General features: G+C 43.2%; 2 protein-coding genes across 2 annotated transcripts in view; both read left to right on the forward strand.

Annotated features, from left to right (window-relative positions):
• The window catches only part of LOC135427012 (pneumococcal serine-rich repeat protein-like), a 33280-nt gene extending 22015 nt beyond the window's left edge, over positions 1 to 11265 (forward strand). The window contains exons 8-18 of the mRNA XM_064680415.1: positions 52 to 204; positions 284 to 414; positions 530 to 613; positions 1816 to 1969; positions 2035 to 2435; positions 2506 to 2859; positions 2920 to 3139; positions 5348 to 5557; positions 5690 to 7706; positions 9240 to 9550; positions 9817 to 11265. Coding sequence (XP_064536485.1) covers positions 52 to 204; positions 284 to 414; positions 530 to 613; positions 1816 to 1969; positions 2035 to 2435; positions 2506 to 2859; positions 2920 to 3139; positions 5348 to 5557; positions 5690 to 7706; positions 9240 to 9550; positions 9817 to 10797 — 5016 coding nt within the window. The 3' untranslated portion in view covers positions 10798 to 11265. The remainder of the gene's footprint in view (positions 1 to 51; positions 205 to 283; positions 415 to 529; positions 614 to 1815; positions 1970 to 2034; positions 2436 to 2505; positions 2860 to 2919; positions 3140 to 5347; positions 5558 to 5689; positions 7707 to 9239; positions 9551 to 9816) is intronic.
• Positions 11266 to 16604: 5339 nt separating this feature from the next.
• On the forward strand, positions 16605 to 21687 carry LOC135427004 (WSCD family member CG9164). The gene is made up of 5 exons (XM_064680405.1): positions 16605 to 17013; positions 18978 to 19130; positions 19218 to 19347; positions 20181 to 20564; positions 21234 to 21687. Exons 2-5 carry the CDS (start codon positions 18996 to 18998, stop codon positions 21551 to 21553), a joined length of 969 nt encoding a protein of 322 aa, XP_064536475.1. The 5' UTR covers positions 16605 to 17013; positions 18978 to 18995; the 3' UTR covers positions 21554 to 21687.
• The last annotated feature ends 1233 nt before the right edge of the window (positions 21688 to 22920 follow it).

Below are 22920 nucleotides of genomic sequence, written 5' to 3' on the forward strand. Positions count from 1 at the left end.
CCGGACGAGTGCAACGGCAAACGGATAATCTTTAATCGTCACATCTTTCAGGTATATCGATCTGTGAGATTTTATTACATCGTAGAGAGTAGAACAGTTTGGCCAAATTTATGGCGCGTTGTTAATCTAATTCATATCCTGTTAATATTGGCCCATTGGTTCGGTTGTTTCTATTTTTTACTCTCCGAAGCGGAGGGCTTTCAGGTAAGCCTCTTCTACATATACTTATACATATACTTATGTATATATGTTATATATATTTATGTATTTGCGTTTCCCTTAGGGTGATTGGGTCTATCCCTATAGACCGGGTGACTATGCGACGCTGACGCGCAAATATCTGGGCAGCCTTTATTGGTCCACCCTAACGCTGACCACAATTGGCGATCTGCCGACGCCGGAGACGAATGCAGAGTGAGTATGAGACGATGGCTAGTGGCCTTTTTAGGATCAGAGCTAAATCCTTGACATCTCTGGTGGGGCGGGTTGTCTTCGTTTTCATTGCATACCAAAAACAAAAACAAAACAGACCGAACTTTTCGGTGGACGGCCCCCGATCAATACCAAGGCGTGGCATCAAATCACGACTGCTACAGTTTGGCTCCAGCTATGGGTATGATATGATCCAAACAACATTATCGCAAACGTATCTAAACATAGTGTGCTTCAAATATCATATGCTATCTGTTGGGGGCTGTCCACCAGTTCGTTTCGTGTTTCGTGTTTCGTGTGTTTTGCCAAACAAAAAACAAAAAAAAAGAGAAACAAAAGAAACAAAGATTCTCTTTTGGGGATGACAACTGTTGCATATCATCATGATCAAAAGCCTTGGCTAAAAGACTTTCAGAAAAAAATAACATGATATCGATTGATTTATTATCAAAGTTTTCGAAAGCGTGCGACAGCCTTCAACAATTCCAATGATATTTCAACGCTCACCATTGCCAAAGTCAATTTCAATTTGTTTCCGAACTTTAACTTAAAAACTAAAAAAAATAAAAATTGAAAATGTGCTTTCGAAAACTTTGACTTTGTGCTTTTGCATGCGAGCAGAGTCTTGACAGCAAACACGAGAGAGAGCGAAGAGAGAGTGAGACGGAGGAACAGTAAGAGTTAGAGAGAGACAGAAAGAGAGAGAGAGAGAAGAGGGAGAGAGACAGAGAGAGAGAGAGAGAGAGACAGAGAGAGTGAGGGAGAGAGACAGAGAGAGAGACAGAGAGAGAGAGAGAGTTAGAGAGACTAAAGGACAGTTAGGGAGAGTTAGAGAGAAAGAGGGTTAAAGATAGTTACAGAGAGTTAGAGAGAGAGTTAAAGAGAGAGAGTTAGAGTTAGAGTTAGAGAGAGAGAGAGAGAGGGAGAGAGAAGGAGGATGAGAGTGCAACCGGAAGGGCATGGCTACATATAAAAATTCTTGTTATCGCAGTGTTTCCCGGAACCAAATCGGGTAGATAGGCTTCTCAGTTGCCATTGGATAATACTCTTTTTGATGTTATTACACAAACAGTTTCGGCGCCATTTGCATTCAGCATTGTTCATTTGAGCCGCGCGATGCCGGGTAATTTCTCCATGTCCCACGCACCAAGCAAGCCAAACGCTAGAAAACACGCAGACGCCTTAGAAATAGGCTCCACTTTTGTGACTTTTTCTTGAAAAGGGATTATAATAATCATATAAGTAGTATGTAAATTGAAATATTAAGAAAGATAGTCAAAATGGAAGCTGTGAGGAGGACTCTCGCATGCATAAGAACTCTCTCTCTGATTGGCCAATTGATGTTGATGGTAATCCGTGATCTTTGTCTCCCGCTACCCGCAGATATATTTTTACGATCGTTAGCTATTTGATTGGGGTTTTTATCTTTGCGACCATTGTGGGCCAAGTGGGAAATGTGATAACAAATCGAAATGCCAATCGGTTGGAATTCGAGCGTCTACTCGACGGGGCCAAGACCTACATGAGGCATCACAAGGTAAGTGCTCCCCTAACTAACACGACCTACGACGACGACGACGACCTACAATCTACAATCTACAGGTGCCCGGCGGGATGAAGCGGCGGGTCCTGCGCTGGTATGACTATAGCTGGTCGCGGGGTCGCATACAGGGCGGCGGGGATATTAACACTGCGTTGGGCCTGTTGCCCGATAAATTGAAAACCGAATTGGCCTTACACGTTAACCTAAGCGTATTGAAGAAGGTGACCATATTCCAAGAGTGCCAGCCGGAATTTCTGCACGATCTGGTGCTGAAAATGAAGGCATATATCTTTACGCCGGGCGATTCAATCTGTCGCAAGGGCGAGGTGGCTCGTGAAATGTTCATTATAGCCGATGGCATTCTGGAGGTGCTCAGCGAGACGGGCAAGGTCCTCACCACCATGAAGGCGGGCGATTTTTTCGGTGAGATCGGTATACTCAATCTGGATGGCCTGAACAAGTGAGTGATCCTTAGGATTTCCCCTACCTCCTTCAACATTTTCTAACGGGCTTGATTTGCTTGCCTCTAGACGCACCGCGGATGTGCGCTCCGTGGGCTACTCGGAGTTGTTTTCGCTATCACGCGAGGACGTGTTGGCCGCCATGAAAGACTATCCGGACGCACAGGAAATACTGCAGACTCTCGGACGCAAACGCCTCATGGAGGTGCGATGCGTGAACAAGAAATATGCCAAGGCGCAAAGTGACAAGGAGGCTGCTGCCTATGCCGCCGCCCATCCGCATCATCCACATGCTCCACATGCTCATCCGCACCATCATCAGGTGCATCAGAGCGACAGCAGCGAGAACAGTGCCTCCAAGAAAATAGTGGACAAGCTGAAGCACGATGTGAAGGGCTTTCGCAATGTCCTCAAAAAGTCCAGGTAAGTTGCCGCCATCAATATACGTGGAATTGGTTTTAATACCAAGCACTTCACGCTCAGAACCTCACGCAAGAGCGATGAATCACTGGAAATGCAACCGCTGCACAATACCTCGCCGCGTGGCAGCAAGATAATGCTGAAGCGCATGTCACGCGTGCGCTCCGATGACAAGGATGCGGATAGCGCCGAGGCGAAGGATGAGCTGCATGACAAGACGCCCAGCCCGATTGGGGCCGGCCTGCCGCTGCTGCAGCGCCTGCGTCTGCTCAAGGAGAAGCAGGTAAGTCCAGGCCCGATAGCTGTCATAGCCAGTGCCATAATCATTGAACACAGCCACCACCAGCGACACCACCACCACTACCACCACCACAACCACAACCACAACCACCGCCCAGTTCTGTTTTGTATCACAAACGTTTTTGATCAACTCACCATTCCAATTGGAATTCGTGCATACGCAAAACTTATTTAAACACATTTCGTATAATTCGCATAATTCGCATAATTCACCTCATTGTTTAACCTAACGAGCTTTTAATGGTGTTTATCCCAAAGACAAGCAACAGATATACATACAAATTCCAGTACTAAGCTGAACAAATACGTATACTAGACAATACGCATACACAAATGCTCGTATACTCACAAAAAGCATACCGAATTACTCGTATACTCATAAATACACATACCGAGTACACGTGTACACACAAATACGCATACCGGAAAACTGTATACGAGTTTCCGCAACAAATACGCATATCGAAAAACTCGAATGCTCACAAATACGCATACCCGAATACTTGTATACTCACAAATACTCACTCAAATACTCGTATACTCACAAATACGCATACCGGAAAACTCGCATACCCGCTCGATACGCACTCTTCAGTCTTTGGAGTCGCGTTGAGTGCCGCTTCCCCTTTTTTTATTGTTACTCGTTCATTTTGTTGTGTTCTTTTCCTCTGTATCGTTAAATAAGTTATAGTTATATTGAATTGCTTCTAGTGCACCTTAACCTTTATAATAATAGCTACTCGTAATTCAATTGATAATCTTGTATGAAGCACGTTTTTCGAATGAATTCTCTAACGAATTCGATGCAATTATGGCCCTTGTTTTTAAGTTGCTGTCAAAGTGCGCGCTATAAATCAGCTGCCTTTTTCTTTATAGAAATATAATTCGTTTATTTTTTAAGGAGATTTTATTTGGAATAGCTTTAATTGGATTCATATTTATGTTTAAATATTAGCTAAATGAAGGCTTCGGGTAAGCTAGGACCCTATCGGGCGACTTAAGTTCATTTTGCAGCTTCTTATGATTTCATGTTAATGGACCTGCTTATAAGCCTCTTATATATCTGTCTGTGCGCCATACCAAGTAGAGAACTGGAATTTGCTTGACGGCTGCCTTAAGATTACCCATAATTAGTTGCTCAATTAAAATTTTATTTTTGTAAGTAAACAAATCTATGAAAAGACCATAGACAGACTAAAGAAATAGACAAAACCAAGGGAACAAACTACACCACACTTTATCATATCTGACCTGATCTATACTAAACTCTTCTGTAACATAAAACCACACCTGATCACAGTTAGTCATTCACACTGAATTTCACCAGAACAGTATGTGACGTCCCACCACAGTTTACTACACCTCACAATTAAGTACTAACTAAACCCAACTTAAGTACATCAACTCACATAACGCTAAGCCACACATATACTTGCTACTCTTACTACTCTATACATAAATATAGCATCCTTTTATACACCACATCATCCAGAAACACACCACAGCCTTTAAACACATGTCAATAGGGTTACGTACTGTACCACATTTAAATGTGGCCCATACCCTTCCACATTGAATCAGATTACACTGACGTACACCACTCTCCTTATAACACCACACCATAGAAAATACACCACACCTTTCATTCACACCACACTTTGCCATCTTACATACCATACCACATTCAACTGCATTAAACCTTACCATAACACACCACACCACACCATACCACACCATACCACACCATACCACACCATACCACACCATACCACACCATACCACACCACACCACACCATACCACACCACAGCACACCACAGCTGACCATACCACACCGCATCTCATTGTTCGACACCATATCATAGAAAACACACCAAACCTTTCATTCACACCACACTTTACCATCCTACACCATACCACATACGATTACATTAAACCTTAGCATAACACACCACACCACACCACAGCACACCACAGCTGACCATACCACACCGCATCTCGCATACTCAGCGAAGAGTTTATCAGAATGTATGATTTTTGCATTTGTACATTTTGATTTAGTGGCTAATTTAATTAAGCTTAAAACCCAAAAGAAAGAAAGCTAAATCCAAAAGCAAAATTCGTGTTGTATGTAATGAACCCCGGCTCCTAAATAGTAGTTTTTGTATGTGTCTTTATGTGTCTTGCACTAGGATCGCGAAGAGCGAGCTGTTAAGTCCACACCACCACAGAAATCTCCACCTCACTCACATGTAACGTGTACGTTATCGCCGCAGGAATCGATACAGGAAGAGCCCGAACGCGAGTTTAACGAGGGCTTTCCCCTGATCCAGAGATTGCAGCAGTTGAAAATTAAAAACGAGCCACAAATTAACGCCATCAACGAGTCCGGCGTCGTCATGGTAAAGCCGAAAATCACTCTATCAATATCAAGCACAACAGTTTCGAATATATATTATAGAATGATTCATATTTGATCCGCCCTATTGCCAAGGCAGCAGCATATTAATTCCATCTTTTAACTAACCCCCTAGGCACACACGCCGCCCAACATCAGCAGCAAGGTGGACTTTGGAGCAGCAGCAGGTGTGGCAGCAGTTGGTGCGACAGGTGGTGCAGGCACAGCTCAAACGCTAACCGTCGCCCAAATCAAGCCCATCATGAAGGTCTCATTCAAGCAGAAGATACAACAGCTGCAGGGCGTGGTGCCGACCGTGGCAAGCGCCAGCAGCACCGCCAGCAGCACCGCCAGCACCACCGGCGCCATAGCCAAAAAGGAGCCACCCAAATCGCTGGCTGTGGTGGCCAAGCATGCGAGCACAGGTCTGCCATCGTTGGAGACGGCGGCTCTTGCTGGCGCAGCTGCGTTGGGCGGTGGCCAGCCGTTGGTCAGCGGCATGTCGAGGAAAGTGATAAAACCGTCCCAGATGCTGGTCACACCGTTGCAGTCGGATACGGATACGGATGGTACGCCCATCAAGCCCTGGTCCAAGCTGAAGCTGGCCACACTGATGTCAGCCAGCTACACGAGCCTAAACAACTGCTCGCCGGACGATCTGGCAACGCCGCTAAAGAACTATTCACTAAGCAATATACCGCAGCACATGGAGGGCACGGCAAACGCTCGACCACGGCATCACAGTGCGCGCAGCTCACGCTCGCCGCGTCACGCACACGCACAAGCTCATGGTCACGGTCAAGGTCACGGTCAAGGTCACGGTCAAGGTCACGGTCAAGGTCATGGTCAAGGTCATGGCTCCAGCTCGAGCACGTGCTCATCGAGCGCCCGGAGCACATTGAGCAGCACAGGCGAATGCCAAAGACTGCAAAAACCGGAACAGCAGCTGCCCGAGGTTGAAGCAAACGGCCAGAAGCTCTATCAAAGCGTTTTCGATCTTTCGCCGGAATATTGTGGACTGCCGTTCGTGAAGCGCCTGAAGATACTGAACGAGCGCCAGAAGCTGGCCGAACTGGAGAAAGCTCTGCAGACGCGCAGCTTCAGCCTGGACTGCTCGAAGTCGACAAGCAATAACAACGAAGTGCCCATAACGGAGTCATTATATCGCTGCTATAGCGACACCTCCGGCATCTACTCACAGTTTCTGAGCGCCTACGAGTCCACCACCAGCTCCACATCCATTTCGACCAATACATCCGCATCGGATAGCAATTCCAAGCCGTATGCCCAGCCGCATGCCCACCAGCTGGAGTATATGCCCCTCAGCCCGGAATCGAATGAGACCGTCGAACGGCGCAAACTGAAAAGCATATTGAAGAAGCTTCAGAAGGGTGGTGCAGCTGATCAAGCTGGTGGTGCTGGTGGTGGTGGTGGTGGTGGTGGTGGTGGTGCCGCCGATGGTGATGCCCAAGACGAGGCGAATGCCAAGGCCAAGGGCAGTAGTGCACTATCGAGGGGGCTGCTCATGGAGCCGACCTTGGAAGGGTACGTGGCCAGGCACAGTAAGCTCTTGAAGAGTGTAACCTTCCATTCAACTCTTTCCAGCCCGCCCCCCAGTGCCAAAGAGGAGCTGCACTTCGCTGCCCTCGGTGGTGGTGCTGCTGCCTGCCCAAACAATTCGCAATACGCGAACGCGAATGCAAACGCGCTCGCGCTCGGTACGGTCACGGTAACGGGTAACGGTACAGATAATAATAATATGGCAACGCCAACAGCGCCACGGCCAGCGAACATAATGCTGCCAGATCCGTCTGTCTGGTCGCCGACGTTGGCATTGGTAACGCCAACGAATTCGCCGCAAGAATGTTTCGCATTTGAGCCGCAGTTGGGCGGCGGCGTAATCGCTGGCGTTGGCAACGGCTCAACGTCAATCGCATCCGCATCGGCATCCGCAACGACATCCGCAACCGCATCCGCAACCGCCTCATATGTGGTCGAGTGCTCCGCGTCGAACCAGATACTCTCACAGAATACCGAATTTCATGCACAATCGACAACATCCACAGATTTGAATTTGAATTTGCAGCTCCGGCAGAACACGATGAATGCCACAAGTCAGCCGGGTCAGGCGGGTCAGGTCCCGAAATTGGAAGGTAATTACGTAATTCGCGCACTTTTGCAACAACTCTCCTATATTTACGAGTATTTCAAGTCCAACTCAGACCAACCACGTCCCCTCAAGCTCACAATGCGCCCCGTAACACTCAGCTATTCGATAATCTATCAATTGTGCGAACACTAGGGGTATTCCAGCAACATTTTAGTTATTATAGTTTTATTTCATTAAAAAAATATTTACAAATTTTAGCTGCATACAAATAAATGCGAGCATATCAAAGCTCTGATTTGTAATCGATACTTTTGCTGAATACCCCTAATGTTAATCAGACCGAAGCACTCTGCATGCCTCTTGCAGTGCCTAAAATCACACTATAAAAACTCTTACGCTTCGCTTTGCTTCCCTCTCTCTCTCTCTCTCTCTCTCTCTATCTATCTATCTCTATCTATCTCTGTCTCTAAGTATATGGCTCTATTCAGCCTTTGTGCATTTCTCTCTATGCATGATGATGCCATCTTTTACCATTTACTATTTGGTATTATTTAAGATATTCTTGCTTAAAATTTCGAATGCTTATGCTAGGTTAAGAGTTGATAGCACTTTATAATTTATCGAAAAAGCTTTATACTTATATAAGTTTTATTTATAAGTATTGGCCAGGTTAAGCTCAGGTATTATCAACACCTTCAGCTAAGCAAGAAGTTTAGAATCCAAATCGTATATTTAAGCGCTTTATAGAATTATTGATATGCATATTTATCATTTGCCTCGAGTATGAACGAACTACATATATCAAGCTAAGTCTACACATCTAGAGAAAGAATACTAACTGTATTGGTTTAAGTACACAATTTGCACAGTCACAAAAAAGCATTTTCAGCCCGTAAACGTTTTAGCTCGTCATCGACTTTGATATCGTCAACGACAGTGTTATCGATATCGTTATTGAGCTTGAAACTTATCGAAGCACGCGCACGCACGCTTTGGAACGCAATGGGAATGAAACAACGAAGACGGCGTACGATCGTTCAGCATGCAACCAACACACGCACACACACACACGCACACACACACACAGACAGACTCACTCACATGTACACGGAGCATTTAACGCTTTTGTAAATACTTAAATGAAGAATCCAAAATTTATCATTGATTTTGATTGATTTCCATGACGGAAACGCAAGGAAGCGCTGTAATTTGTATGGGAATGTGTGTAAATAACTGTAACCTGCGTATGTATGCATTATCTAATTTGTTAATCGTTTGGTAACAACACGACAACAACAACACGACAACAACAACAGCAACAACCACAACTGCAAATCGCTTTGACTCTTACAGCCAAATTACTATCCTTGTTCCTCTCTCTCTCTCACTAACACACACCCATGCACACACACCCCACACACACACACACACACGCAGACACACCCACATCCACACGGGCGCATAGTTGCGCCTCTCACTTGTCTGTCGGGCCGTACACAACTGTACCAGAAACACGCACAGGGTTGCCACCCGAGTGTTCGCACTTACTAACCTCAAAATACAATTTGAATTCAAGGCTTTCCAGAGGCGCAGGACTACTTCAATCAGATAGTTAGCGGCATCAATCACGTGATCAAGACGCACATGAACGAAATGCACTCAAAGTTCGAGTCGCAATTCTCGAACATGGCCGGCGAGGTGAGACGCCGGGACGCGATAATTGCCCAGCTGCAGCTGAAGCTGCGCTCCATCGAACAGAAATCAACGATGGCAACACCAACGCGTCGCATTAAGCGGGAGAAGCTGCCGCAGCTCTCCGTGGACGATGACGAGCCAGCTGAGCAGGATAATAGCAGTTCGGGCTCCTCGGCCGAGTTGCTCTTCATGGTAAGTTCTCTTACGTTCGCGCTAGCATTGCCAGCGTTGCCAGACCAACGAATATTAAATGTTTTCTACTCTCAAGCAATATTGGAGTTTGTCCAAACCCAATGCTGCCATATGTGTCAAACATTGACAGCTGGCAACGCTGCATATGCATATCTTTAGCCTCACCAGTATTAACCACATGTTAAAGTTCATGTTAACCTCTTAACTGGTACGTGATAATAGAGCTCTCTCTCTCTCTCTCTCTCTCTCTGTCTGTCGTTTGGCAGCGCGGCGACTCGCTGGACACTGTGTTCACCTCGTCGCCGCCCATCCAGGGCGGTCGGCGCAGCATATCGCCTGGACCCAGCCGGCATCATGCGGCCTCCGCCAATGCGCTCAACTGTCCGAGCAGCTACTACAGCGGGCCGGGCACATTGACGACGCGGCACGCCCAGAGCCAGCCCAGCTTCTATACGCCGCACGGCAATGGGCGGCACAGTAGCCGGGCGGGCGTACTGCCCGGCTATCGCGATTGGCTTGAGCATGGGACTGCCAGCAGCAGCAGTATGGCAGGAGGCGCTGGCGCGAGCAGCTCTGGCATGGGCATGGGCGTGGCCAGCAGCAGCAGCGGCAGCGGAAGCGTCAGCGGCAGCGGCACCGGCATGATGGTCTCCGATGTGACGGGCAACTTGACCCGTCTGTCGGACAGCGTCATTTTGGATATTGGCGAGAGCTCCAGCTCGAGCTCATCGTCGAGCAAGCTGAACATTGCCGATATCGATATCGACGACGATGACGATGACGAGGCGGAGGATGAGCTGAGCGGCGCGGCTCTGGTCACGGCGGCCACCAGCAGCGGCGCCGCCAGCGCCGCCAGCGCCGGCCACAACGACTGGGAGGTGCGAATGCTGGCCGCCGAAATGGAGCGGCAGGAGCGCAAGCGTGGCCTTTCCCTGTCCGACAATTTGGGCGAGCTGCGCCACTGCAGCACATTTCTGCGCAGGCGTCGCAAGTTCAGCGACACCGAAACCGAGCACAGCGAAACCGATGCGGATGAGCGTCTGGCGGCCATCGGCGGTGCGGCTGCCGCCGATGTGGATGCCACATTGGGCGTGGCCAGCGGAAACGGCAGCGGTAACGGCAGCGGCAGCGGCAGCGGCAGTAATCGACCGCGTGCCTCGAGCCTGGATCAGTTCAACCTGCGCTATGGCATTGGGCGTGGCATCTTTAAAGCAATGAGCATCGATCGTGATAAAGACAAGCTTTGAGAACTATAATCCCAGCAGGACGCAACCAGAACAACAACAACAACAACAACCACCCACAGCAATAACAGGAGCAAACCTGACAGACACAAACAATAAGCTAAGCAATACGAGCAGTATTACAAAAGGAACCACACCCACACACACACACACACACACACCCACACGCACACACACACACACACACACACACTTCGATATACAAGACAGCATATAAAGAGGTATGCTATATATATTCTATATATATGTTTAGCCCTTAACCAATTCTCCAGAGCAAGAAAACCACAAGAAAAGAAAAAAACAGAAAAAAAAAGATGAAAGTTAGGGAAATCCTATAGAAACACACATAAAACCTAGTATTAGAGGCAAGCAGCGAAGAGGAAGAACACAGCACACAAAATAAGTCGAAGAGCGATCCACGCTTTAGTCCAGAAACCCAATTTATCTTAGGCACATGTCTTGCATATCCCATGTATACTATATCATATGCACACATATTTCAATTCTCATGTTATCGTTATCGCTCATTTTATAATTTTTATCGTTATCGTTTGACTATGACCGATATTTCTTTTGCAGCTCTATGTGGCGTCTGCTTCATTTGCATTAGCGCCTCATGTTATCGTCCTTGTTATCGGCTTTGTTATCGGTGTCACTGTCGCATTCATTGATAAGTCAAAGCAGTTGTGATCGTTATCGTTATCGTTATCGCTAGCGGTACTATTATCGTGCCATAGCCAAACTTTTTAAACCAATCAACATTATCCGCATACCTCATGCGTATTCCATATATAAATATGTGTACGTCTATATTAGTTCTCATGTTATCGTTATCGATATCATTTTCTTAGGTCAATTACCAAACTCGCTTCTCTCTCGGCAATGTTACCGAATTTGCCTGCCCAATTCATTTCGTAACTCTTTTCATTTTATCGCCTTCGATATATATATATCGATTTATCGCTTCCATTTTCATTCTGATTTCTCAACCCTTTCCACACATATTCTAAACATGCACATATCGTATATACAGACAGCCCTCATGGCTATCGCTATCGTTATCGTTATCGTTTTTGTTGCCATAGTCAAATGGTCAGTTTTCAACACTGGCAACGCCTTCCATGTACTAAGCCTTACATTTGATATACAAAATTGAGTGTGTGAGTGCGTGTTAGTGTGAGTGTGCGTGTGAGTGAAAGATAGATGCGAGCATCCACATAATACCGTCCTATATATATATATTTATCTATATATATATATAGCGTCCATGCCATTGGCGCACATATGATTTGTATTAGTATTGATATCTAATGTGTGTATGAGTGTGTGTGTGTGTGTGTGTGTGTGTGTGTATGAGGTTTTGTCCCTGTCCCGTCACTAGTTCCCATATATTACTTGCCTGGGTTCCTGGACATGCGGTGGATATGCTTAGCTTCGACAAAAAAAAACAAAAAAAAAAGAACAAAAAGAAACTAAGAATGTATATACCTCTTATCCTATTAAGAACGTAGTTATACACACAACACACACAAATATATATATATATATATACATACATATATGTTATATATACTAGATAAATATATATATATATATATATATATTCTTAAATATAATATGAAATAGTGTAATGAAAACCGAAAGCTTTAATAACTTATATAGAGACCTATTTAAGAAACATTTTAAATACTAATCAATTCAAGCAACAACAACAACAACAAGACGAATAGATACCAAACTATGAATACGCAGACAGAAACCGAGAGAAACACACACAATTAATATATTATAGTATTATATAAATACCATATAGACATATAATGTTATAATAAACACCATGCATACAACATACAAGTACTTACATAGAGCCTTTAGCATATATACTTAATACCACATTCAGTTGGAAGTTATTAGAGAACTGTCTAAGCGTTAGTCTATCTACTATCTACTATCTACTATCTACTATCTACTATCTACTTTATAGCAATTTAGTCTAGATTCCAATGCAATACAGCAATAATCAATACCAACTAATGCTATCAATCTAATCATCTCTCGCCTAATCTAGGAAAAGCACAACATTGACTTTCTAGTTTTTCACTTTGTCTAAGCCCATACCAAAATTTAACCAATTAGTTGACGAGGCTCGCCGCAGCTTTTTTATACTTCTAATGCCAAGTAATACTTTAGGGCGGACTTTTCAAAAAAGTCTCTTAGTTTAGTCTCTAGCAAATGCACAAACGATACGATAAAGCTTATCTCCCAACACAAAAACAAACGAAGAAAAGGTAACTCCCATCTAATGTTTCATCTATAAGCTAATCGCTATTTTATTGTAACAATTTAAACGAAAAAGAAACTTAACTTAAAAGCCTCAATTCAAGAGAGAACGAATAATTGTGTTAAAAAAGAAACTGTTTTTAATCTAAAGATTTTATCAGAACAACAACAAAAAAATAAGGAAAAAAAAAACTTGTTGCTACGTTAAGCTAAGCAACACACACAAATTGAACACTGTTATAGACCGTCCCAACACCGCCCTTAACTATGTGCCAAAGCTGCAAAACTATCGATAACACTATTGTGAATATCGATTTTGGTTTTGAGTCGTTATGGTTTAGGCAATTCCTGCCAGGTCGCTGAGCCAAGCTCGACATCGATTTCACTTATCGATAGTTGCATCGATATTGCGACTAAAGTTTTATCGATAGTTGGGCAAATGCACGCTCGACCGCTCGCACCGCTCGCACCGCCCCCAGCCGAACTGTTGTTATGTAGTCAAATGTGGCCATTAACAGAGGCCTAGCCACGCCCACTATAGAGTTTCGTAGCGCCTAGCCAGCAAACGTTCAGATCAGAACTCACTATCGATACAAGAAACAAAAACTATCGTAACTATCGTATTGTTTTGTAACGTAAGTAGTTAGCGCACGAGTCGAGTCAGAACGAAACGTAACACTATTCAGACACTATATGTCATATATATATATATATATATGTATGTGTATACACGTACATACAATATATGTTCTATATGCTACTACTTAACAATATGTATTAAATACAACAACTAACTAACTACTTGTCGGCGGTTGAGTTGTACGCCATATATTGCATTGTACAAAAAGCACCATGTTATCGATATATCGATATCGATGTCCACGTCGATGACGATGACGATAACGCATCAATTCAAGGAACAATTTCAATGGGTTCAATAAATGGGTCACAGCCAGCTAAGCAGTCCAACTAAATTTAATAAGAGTACCAACAAAAAAACACAAGCACAAGTTAATCGAAACTCTCTTAATCATCTAGATTGTTAAGTGATTATATAATATACATATATACATATACGTTAAATAAGCAAATACATGTTTATTCCATTGTTTTCTATCTGTTCTCTCGAGTTCTTTCATTGTTGAGACGAAACCAAAAACCAAATACATCTTCTCCTTTTTTTTCGAATTACTTACATACGCCAGGGACCACAACAGTTTAGAGTTCTGTTTTTCCTTTTATATAAGAACGTGACAAAGTATTTAACACGAAACTAGCAAATGTAATGCAACTAAATCTAATGGATCTAACGATATATATACATACATATATATATAGTATATATATACTAAATGCAACTATGATAAATATTAACTGTGTAAACTTCATCATATGATTTGCATCAGAGCAAAACAAACACGCACACACACACGCACACACATACACAAGCACATGAAACAACAGTTATCGCACTCTGATCGCAACTAGAGATGAGCGTGTATCGGATTGGCGACTTCCGCCGATACCGGAAACGGAAGATGCACATGACACACGCGATTAGAGCTAAAAAAAAAAGTGCCACAACTTTATTGACTTATTAATTACTTACACTTTTAAAGAACAAATCAAACACTTTTTTCTTCAAATGAAATTTAATTAGTATTATTATTTATTATAAAAGTGCAAAAAGTATGCACTCTCTTTACTCTGCAAAAAAAAAAAAACAAACTGCTGAGATCAGTTGAGAAAATATCTGAATTTATCTAACAAATTTGAACTCATATTATTAATTATTGGCACGAACTTGGCGTGTCACGCGCTCATCACTAGTCCAAATTCTCGTAGATGCGAAGGAAAAAACGCAACACACACACACACACACACACACACACACACGCACGCACACATGCACATCTTGTATGAAACTCTGTGAGTCAATTACCTATGAATGTGAATACTTTAATTAATTTTAGACCCCTCTGCCCAACCCCCCCCCCTCCCCCCCCCCCCCCCCCCACCAACCTCAGACCATCCTGTATATTAAGTACTAAAAGTTGATGTCGTTGTTGTTGTTTTAAAATTAATCGCTTTTAAGTTATCGATATTTTTGTACACTAGCTTAAGGTAGCCCGTTAGAGTACCCACAAGAGTCTAGTCTTAAAATTCCCCATTTTTTTTTGCCTCTCTCTCTCTCTCTTTCTCTCTCTCACACACTCCTTATTGCTAATTTCGCAAATGTTGACAGATACTAAGAAAAAATGAATGCATATTATTATATAGCTGAAGAACTATATGAAGTACATAATAAAAGAAATGAAATTAGCAAATGTTAAAGAAGCGCAAATAAAGAAACGAAAGAAACAAACTTGAAAAGCAAAAACAAATAAGAAACTTGCCTATGAATTGCGAGTTAACATTTAGTGTGCCAAAAATCTACATCATATCAATTTTACTCACCATAAGGTATGATGTTGCTAAAGGAAAAGCCAAGAATACAGAACAGAAACACGAGAGATCATAACATATATAAAACTATATAAATTAAAATAAAGCAAAATAATAATGAACAAAAAAAACAAATGCAACTAAGGTGAAATATGAAAAAGAAACATAATAATAATAATAATAAAAAATATTAATAACAACAACAGAATATATATTCAATAAATTGAAAGAAAACACGAGCGAATTTTCAACATTTTTGGAGCCAAGCTCTTTTGCAATTTGGTGCCGTTATCAGCAGAGACTACACTCAAAACAATTTGTTGCTAGATATGTGGATTTCAAAAAAAACTTAATTGCTTAATAATATAATTACTTCAATATATAAATGCATAGAAAATATTAACTGAATTTGAAACAAGTGCAATTTTCTGATATATAGAAAATATATTTGTGGAGTGCACTCTGAGAAAACTCCAGCAAATAACGAAAGGCAGCTTCAAGGTGTTCCAACTGAACAAATATATAGATACAAATATATATACATATATATATATCTATATATAGAGTATTTCCTTTGTGCCCTCTTAAACTCACCCTAACTTACCTTGGCCGTCGCTCAGTGCAAAAGCACAGCAACAGTTGCAAAGTTTCCGAGATATAATCTGTCAAAAAGTTCTTAAATCCCGCCAGCATCGAATGATGTTACTTTCCTCAGCAGCTATGCAGCGCAGATAAGACAAAGAACGCAATCCTCCAGCTTCTTTGCTTGGGATATCATTTCGAATGCAAAGAGAAATGAATTTTGACTTTTATGTATCACGTCGGACTAGAGTTGAAAACGGTCAGTAGTATCTGGCGCCATCTACAGTGCGTCCATGGCACTGCAGCGGCAAAAGCTTTGTCAGGTGCCAAGCTTTCGCGCACGCGCAGCAGCAGGAGCAGCAGCAGCTGCTGGTCACAGCTGGCCGAAGCAACGCTGAATATGCCGTTACGGGCAATTTCAATTGCCGACATCTGGCAACGCTGCGCGCGCTGCAGAGCTTTTGTTATGCTCGCCGCTCGCATTCATCCCCACAATTCGCGATGCTGGCGCATAAGGCAGAAGTTCTTCAGCGCAGCACACAACGCGGCGGCCAACGGAACCAACGAAATACAACGAGAAACCACAATCGAAAATAAATAAAACAAGAGCTGAACGAAAAGAAAAAGCAAAGCAAAACGAAAAACAAACAACGAAAAACACAAAAAACAAATATATATATATAAAATACAGCAAATTTGTTTTCTATTGCCTAAGCACAAGTTTTGTATATTTAGAAGACGAGAGGAAGCGAAATGTGTGCACTGTTTGCGGATTCTGTTTTCAGAATCTGTGGCATGTAACGGTAGTTGGACGTGTGTGCGGGCGTGTGTGCGTGTGTGTGTCTCTCTCTCTGTCTGTGTCTGTGTCTGTGTGTGTGTGTCTGTGTGGAGCAGTGCGCGGAATCGGAATCGGTAAGTGAAATTTTTGAAAGCACAACAAATATTATTTGTTTACATTTGATGCAAACACACACGTGTGTGTGTGTGTGTGAGTGTGTGTGCCCCTATCTGTGCGTGTGCGAAAAGCTTGCGAAAGATATTCAGATTGTTTTCTATTTAATTACTTTGGCTTGTTGCAAAATTTTCAGTTTGTTTATGTGATTTGCGCACCATTTATAAATGTTCATTTTTATGGGGGCCACATACAACCTTAACTGAATCAACCCACCCCCCCCCCCTCCTTACCCCACAGAAACACACCCCTGCCCCTGCTGGACACCCCTTTATAATTATGTAAATTCCGCATAGCCCAAGCGTGTGAGCATGTGTCCAAAACTGCAGCTGGCTCTGCTCCAATTGGGCGTTAGCGATTTCCTCCATTCGTTCACCTGTCTGCGGGTATTTTGACAGGCCCCTCGGGTGAGTGAGGGAGGGAGGGGTGGGGAGGGGTAGTTTGGGCTTTGTTTAGCATGCGATAAACGAGGGGCCGCTAATGTGCGTGGCCAATCTGATTTATGCGGCCGCCAAACAATCAAATTATTCTCTGGTATTCCCCATTTTGGGCTTTGCTTTTGCTCTTTTGTTTTGTGCGTGTTTTATTTGTGGCCCCTTTTTAGCAGACATTTAAGGTTTTTTTGTCATCCACTGTTGGGTTGTTCCAAGGCTTGCATTCAAATTTAGTTCCAATTTCTGTTTATGTTCAATTTAACTTGATCTTTAATCAGTCATTTGTCAAAAGTACCACATAGTAATAGAGCACAACAGCGCTTTCGGCGACCAAAGCTTTCACACACACACGCCACACGCACGCAGCAGACAGCTGCTCGACGCTGCAGCGCGCAGCGTAGCCAGCGAAAGCTCACCAATACATGCGCGTGCCGTGTGCGCTTGTATTGGTACGTGGCCAGCTTGTAAACTATGTGCGCGCGTTTAGTTAGTTTTTGATTGGCCCTCGTAAAATACTTAATGCCCAGCTGTTGCATAAATTTTCGCATTTTGCTGCTTGTCTTTCTGCCGACACACACACGCTCATCTGTGTACAGGCATAAGGAGGGGGGGAGGGGGGGGGGGGGCGGTTGTGTAGTATGTGGTTTTGTGGATTTCATGCGCGTGTCGAGCAGCTCAAGGAATTTTATAGTTCATATCGAGGCATGAAAAGGCGATTTGCTTGCGCTACAGTTTAGCCTTTTTTTCTTTCAAATATATACCCTGTAGCCACAAGCTGGTTTTAATGAGCAACAGACAGCACATAACTCTGAGCAGATTGAACAACTGGGCTCTGACATATATATAAATTGATATAGGTGGGATATAACTAAAGTGTGTATGGCTGTTGCCAAGGGAAACACGGAGCATGACTTGATAACAGCGTACAGGGTAGCTGCTAGTCAATCAGCCGCTGCCGAAATAATTGTTCTTTTTAGCTGCGGCTGAAGTGCGGCCCCCTTTTGCGGTGGGGCAGGCGGGCTGCTGTCGTTGTCGTTGTCGGGGCTACCATCGCGCATTATATGGCATTGGGTAGCGACTAGGCTCGAGGCTCGAGACTCGAGGCTTGGCTATTGTGGATTGAGGATTGAGGCTATGGCGTCGTTGAGTCCTTGCGCATTTTTTTTCGTAGCGTCTCCATAGCAAAATCAACAAAAAAAAAAACAAAAAAGAAGAAAACAAGACAGAAGGGCAAAATAAAATTTGAGCCTCACGGCTTTCGGTTCAGTTTGAGTTCAGTTTGGCGAGGTTTTTGTTTTCAGCTGGCAGCATTACGGGAAATTAAGCGGTTTAATTGGTCTCATCAAATGCGCGCCAATCCATTAGAAGTAAGCGACCCGACGGTCGACGGCCTAGATAAATGTATATCTATATCCATATATAACCCCCCCCCCCCCCCCTATCCCTCTATAGTATATCTACATACTCATATAGACTTATGTTCGTTTCAGTAATGCAAAGGCGGCGTAATGGCACTGCAAGGCTGGCGCTTTTTCGGTGTCTCGGCAACAATCATCATCTATATAGGCGGCGTCCTATTTCTATCCATGAACAATATACCCGGCTCGCATCCAAAACGCACGCGCATCGAGCGATTCGCCGAGGTACTACTACGACATATTGCTACTACGACATATTGTCATTTGTGGAGTAAATATTTCGATTTCTAAATGGGTTTTTTCATTTGACAGTTTTCCAGCTTTCATAGTCCCCGGTTTCCCATGCCCAGTCGCAAAATGACCATTCGCTGGTGTCGCGACCTCAAATATCTGAATCGCGAGCTTCCAAACTACACAGACTACAAGGCCGGCGACTACTACAGTAAGTATTGCCTACAACCGAACTACAATTTCCGAATATTTTTGAAGAAAATGCAAAACTCCTTTGAGCAAGTTTTATAGTGTTTCCTTTGGCTTAGATATATTAAGAGCCATCTACGTTTTAAATGTCGGAAAAACGAGAAGCCAAAACATTAACGAAGAGCAAAATCTCGGGGGAATCGAATGAAATTTGCCCGAGCTATGGATGTGAAACTTTTGACCTATGTAGGATATTTGTGGGTACCATTTGTCCATGAATTTTGACCAAGAATAATGTTGTCAGATTTAGATGCCAAATTGATCTAGAGGTCATAGCAATAACGAAGAGCCACACTTTGTGAAAATTGGATGAGATTTGACCGAGTTATGTGGTTGGGAAATTTTTACCTATGTCTATATAGGATATTTGAGAGTACGATATTGACGTGAATTTTGACCAAGAATAGATGCCAAATTGATCTAGCGGCCAAACCATGAACAAAAAGCCAAGCCTCGTGAAAATCTGTTGAGTTTTGGCCGAGTTATGGGGTTGGGAAATTTTGATATAGGACATTTTTCTATATAGGATATTTGAGGGTACGATGTTTGCATGAATTTTAACCGAGAATAATGTTGCCAGACGGAAACTCTCTATGCGTATATTTGTCGCTCAAAATAAGTTACAGGCTATTCAAATTAAACTAAGAATTAGACGTCCTCGGACCTATAAAGTATATATATATATATTCTAGATCGTATCTTCAGCCGAGTCGATATAGACAACCTATAGAAACCATAAAAACTACTTATATGTAAAAGAATTTGACATACTTCTAATAACTCAAATATTTGCAGCTGCTTTGCCCAGCGATGCGAGTGCCAGTCTGCAGCTGCAGGGTATGGCGCCGTCGCCCATGCTGACCGCGCTGGCCAGCTTTCCGGGCAGCGGCAATACGTGGCTGCGTTATCTGCTGCAGCAGGCGACGGGCATATTGACGGGCAGCATATACAAGGATTACGGCCTGCTGAAGACGGGCTTTCCGGCGGAAAATGTGTGCAACAGCTCAGTATTATTGGTGAAGACGCACGAATGGGGCGCCAAGGCGTGGGCGCCCTTCTCCAAGGCAATACTCCTGGTGCGCGATCCCGAGAAGGCGATCATTGCCGAGTTCAATCGCCAGAGCGGCGGTCACATTGGCTTCGCCTCACCCGATCGCTACAAGCGCACAAAGGGCAAATGTGAGTTGAGCACGAGCAAGAAAAGGATGGCGAATAACAATCTTGTGTGTATGTGTGTGTGTGCGTGTGCGTGTGTGTGTAATAGGAGGCGGGCGACGTCATCTCCGGGTCGGAGAGAGTCAACGCTTAGCCACATCCTTCTGTCCGTCCATACCAATATACATATACATATATTCTCCCTTCATCTTCTCGCGATATGTTCGATTTTTCTCATTAGATCGATAAATATCGATTTGGAGATATCGTTTTTCACACATAACTCCAACTCGACTTTAAGCGCTAGAGACACCAAATTCGGTTTGTAGACTCTCGTTTAAAATACGGAGATCCGAAATTCTTCAGTTTTTGTATACCTCTATACCATACCAGTATACATATATATTCTCCCTTCTTCTTCTCGCGATATTTTCGATTTTTCTCATTACATCGATAAATATCGATTTGGAGATATCGTTTTTCACACATAACTCCAACTCGACTTTAAGCGCGAGTTATTAAGGAATGCGTAGAGAAAGAGAGAGAGAGAGAGAGAGAGAGAGAGAGAGAGAGAGAGAGAGAGAGAGAGAGAGAGAGAGAGAGAGAAGAAGCACAGCTGCTTGCTCTTGTGTATATATGTATGCATAGAATTGCTTAATTTGTTTGCTGATGGAAATTTTCTCTCCTTAACAGATTGGCAACAGTTTGTCAGCAATAAGCTCAAGGGCTGGGAGCTCATGAATCTCAGCTGGGCGCGCAATTTTACGGGCAGTATTAAGGTTGTGTTCTACGATGATCTGGTGCACAATACGGAGCGTGAATTGCGCAACATACTCGAGTTTCTCGAATATCCGGTCAACGAGCAGCTGATGCGCTGCGCCCTCATGCGCAAGGAGGGCATCTTCCGGCGCAAGAAACGTCTGCTTTCCTTCGATCCGTATACGGATGCAATGCGGGCCGAGCTGTTGGCGCGCAGGCGGCTCGTCTACGGTTTGCTCGGCAGACACGATTAGAAATCGAGCGCCAAAGTGAATATACTTATAAGCTATACGGTTTAAGGTTTACAGATCTAGGCTAACCTGTAACGCCTGTTACAATCGACGATGACATGTGCAACGAGCAAAGCAAAGCAAAGCAACCCAAAGCAAAGCAAACCAAAGCAAAGCAAACCAAAGCAAAGCAAACCAAAGCAAAGCAACGCAAAGCAAAGCAAAGCAAAGCAAAGCAAAGCAAAGCAAAGCAAAGCAAAGCAAAGCAAAGCAAAGCAAAGCAAAGCAAAGCAAAGCAAAGCAAAGCAAAGCAAAGCAAAGCAAAGCAAAGCAAAACAAAGCAAAGCAAAGCAAAACAAAGCAAATAACCACCTGAGGACAACAGTTCGGCATCCCGCACCCCGCACCTGGCACCCCGCATTCGGCACCCGGCACCGTGCAGCTCACATCCAAGCTCCAGCAGACCCTCAAAAAATGCCTTCCAGTTCGAGTCCACACGGCAAAGGACTTTTGATAGGACCATAGATCTCAATCGAAAACAGTTTAGAAGCACATTTTAGCTAACGATTCAAATCGCCGAAAGAAATTGAAGAAGAAACAGAATACACGAATACGAACAAGAAGAAGAAGGAGAAGTAGAAGAAGAAGAAGAAGAACAGGAGTTGCAGAAAGAACGCAATAATAATATATTTATAACGAACCCTGCCCAAAAGTTCCCTGCCATGCGCTTCGTTTCGTCTCGTTTGCTGCTTAGTTTAACTAAATAGTATATATACTATAATTGCTAGATTTTAAATACTATTTTATTTATTTGTTTTTGTTTATTGTTTCTTTGTGTGTGTGTTTAGGCTAGGCTGTAGGCGTGGTAATGCAACAAGAATTAATCGAGGTATTATGATTCCTGAACGAATTTATGAAATTCATTATACGCCATGTTGTGCTTCATCGCTCATACATTAAATATATTTATATATATATATATATATATATATCTATATAAATACATATTGCTATATGTATATAAATAGCCGTGTATTCCATTGATATTACTCTGTTTATATTGTACTCCAATGTTAGACTATCCTTGTAAAAAGTTTTATACACAATTCTACAATAATTTATTGATATTACAATTAATGATGAACGAACTAGATAATTGTACAAAAAAACAAAAAAAACAAAACTGAACAAAAAAAAAATCAAAAAAACAAAACTGAACAAAAAAAAAAAACAAAAAAAAACAAACAATCCAAAACTCCACAAAATGTTGTTGTTTGAGTCGGGATAATAATCCATATGAGTCCAATAAGAAAAACAAAAAAAAAACTATGTCTTTATTTACCTGAGATATTTCCATTTAAGTGTAAAAAATTTTGGATGCAGAATCGAGA

This window comes from Drosophila montana, unplaced genomic scaffold (genome assembly GCF_035044405.1).
Source record: "Drosophila montana isolate Dmon_TW-CO22-7 unplaced genomic scaffold, ASM3504440v1 contig_2106_1, whole genome shotgun sequence".
In the NCBI taxonomy this organism is placed as follows: domain Eukaryota; kingdom Metazoa; phylum Arthropoda; class Insecta; order Diptera; family Drosophilidae; genus Drosophila; species Drosophila montana.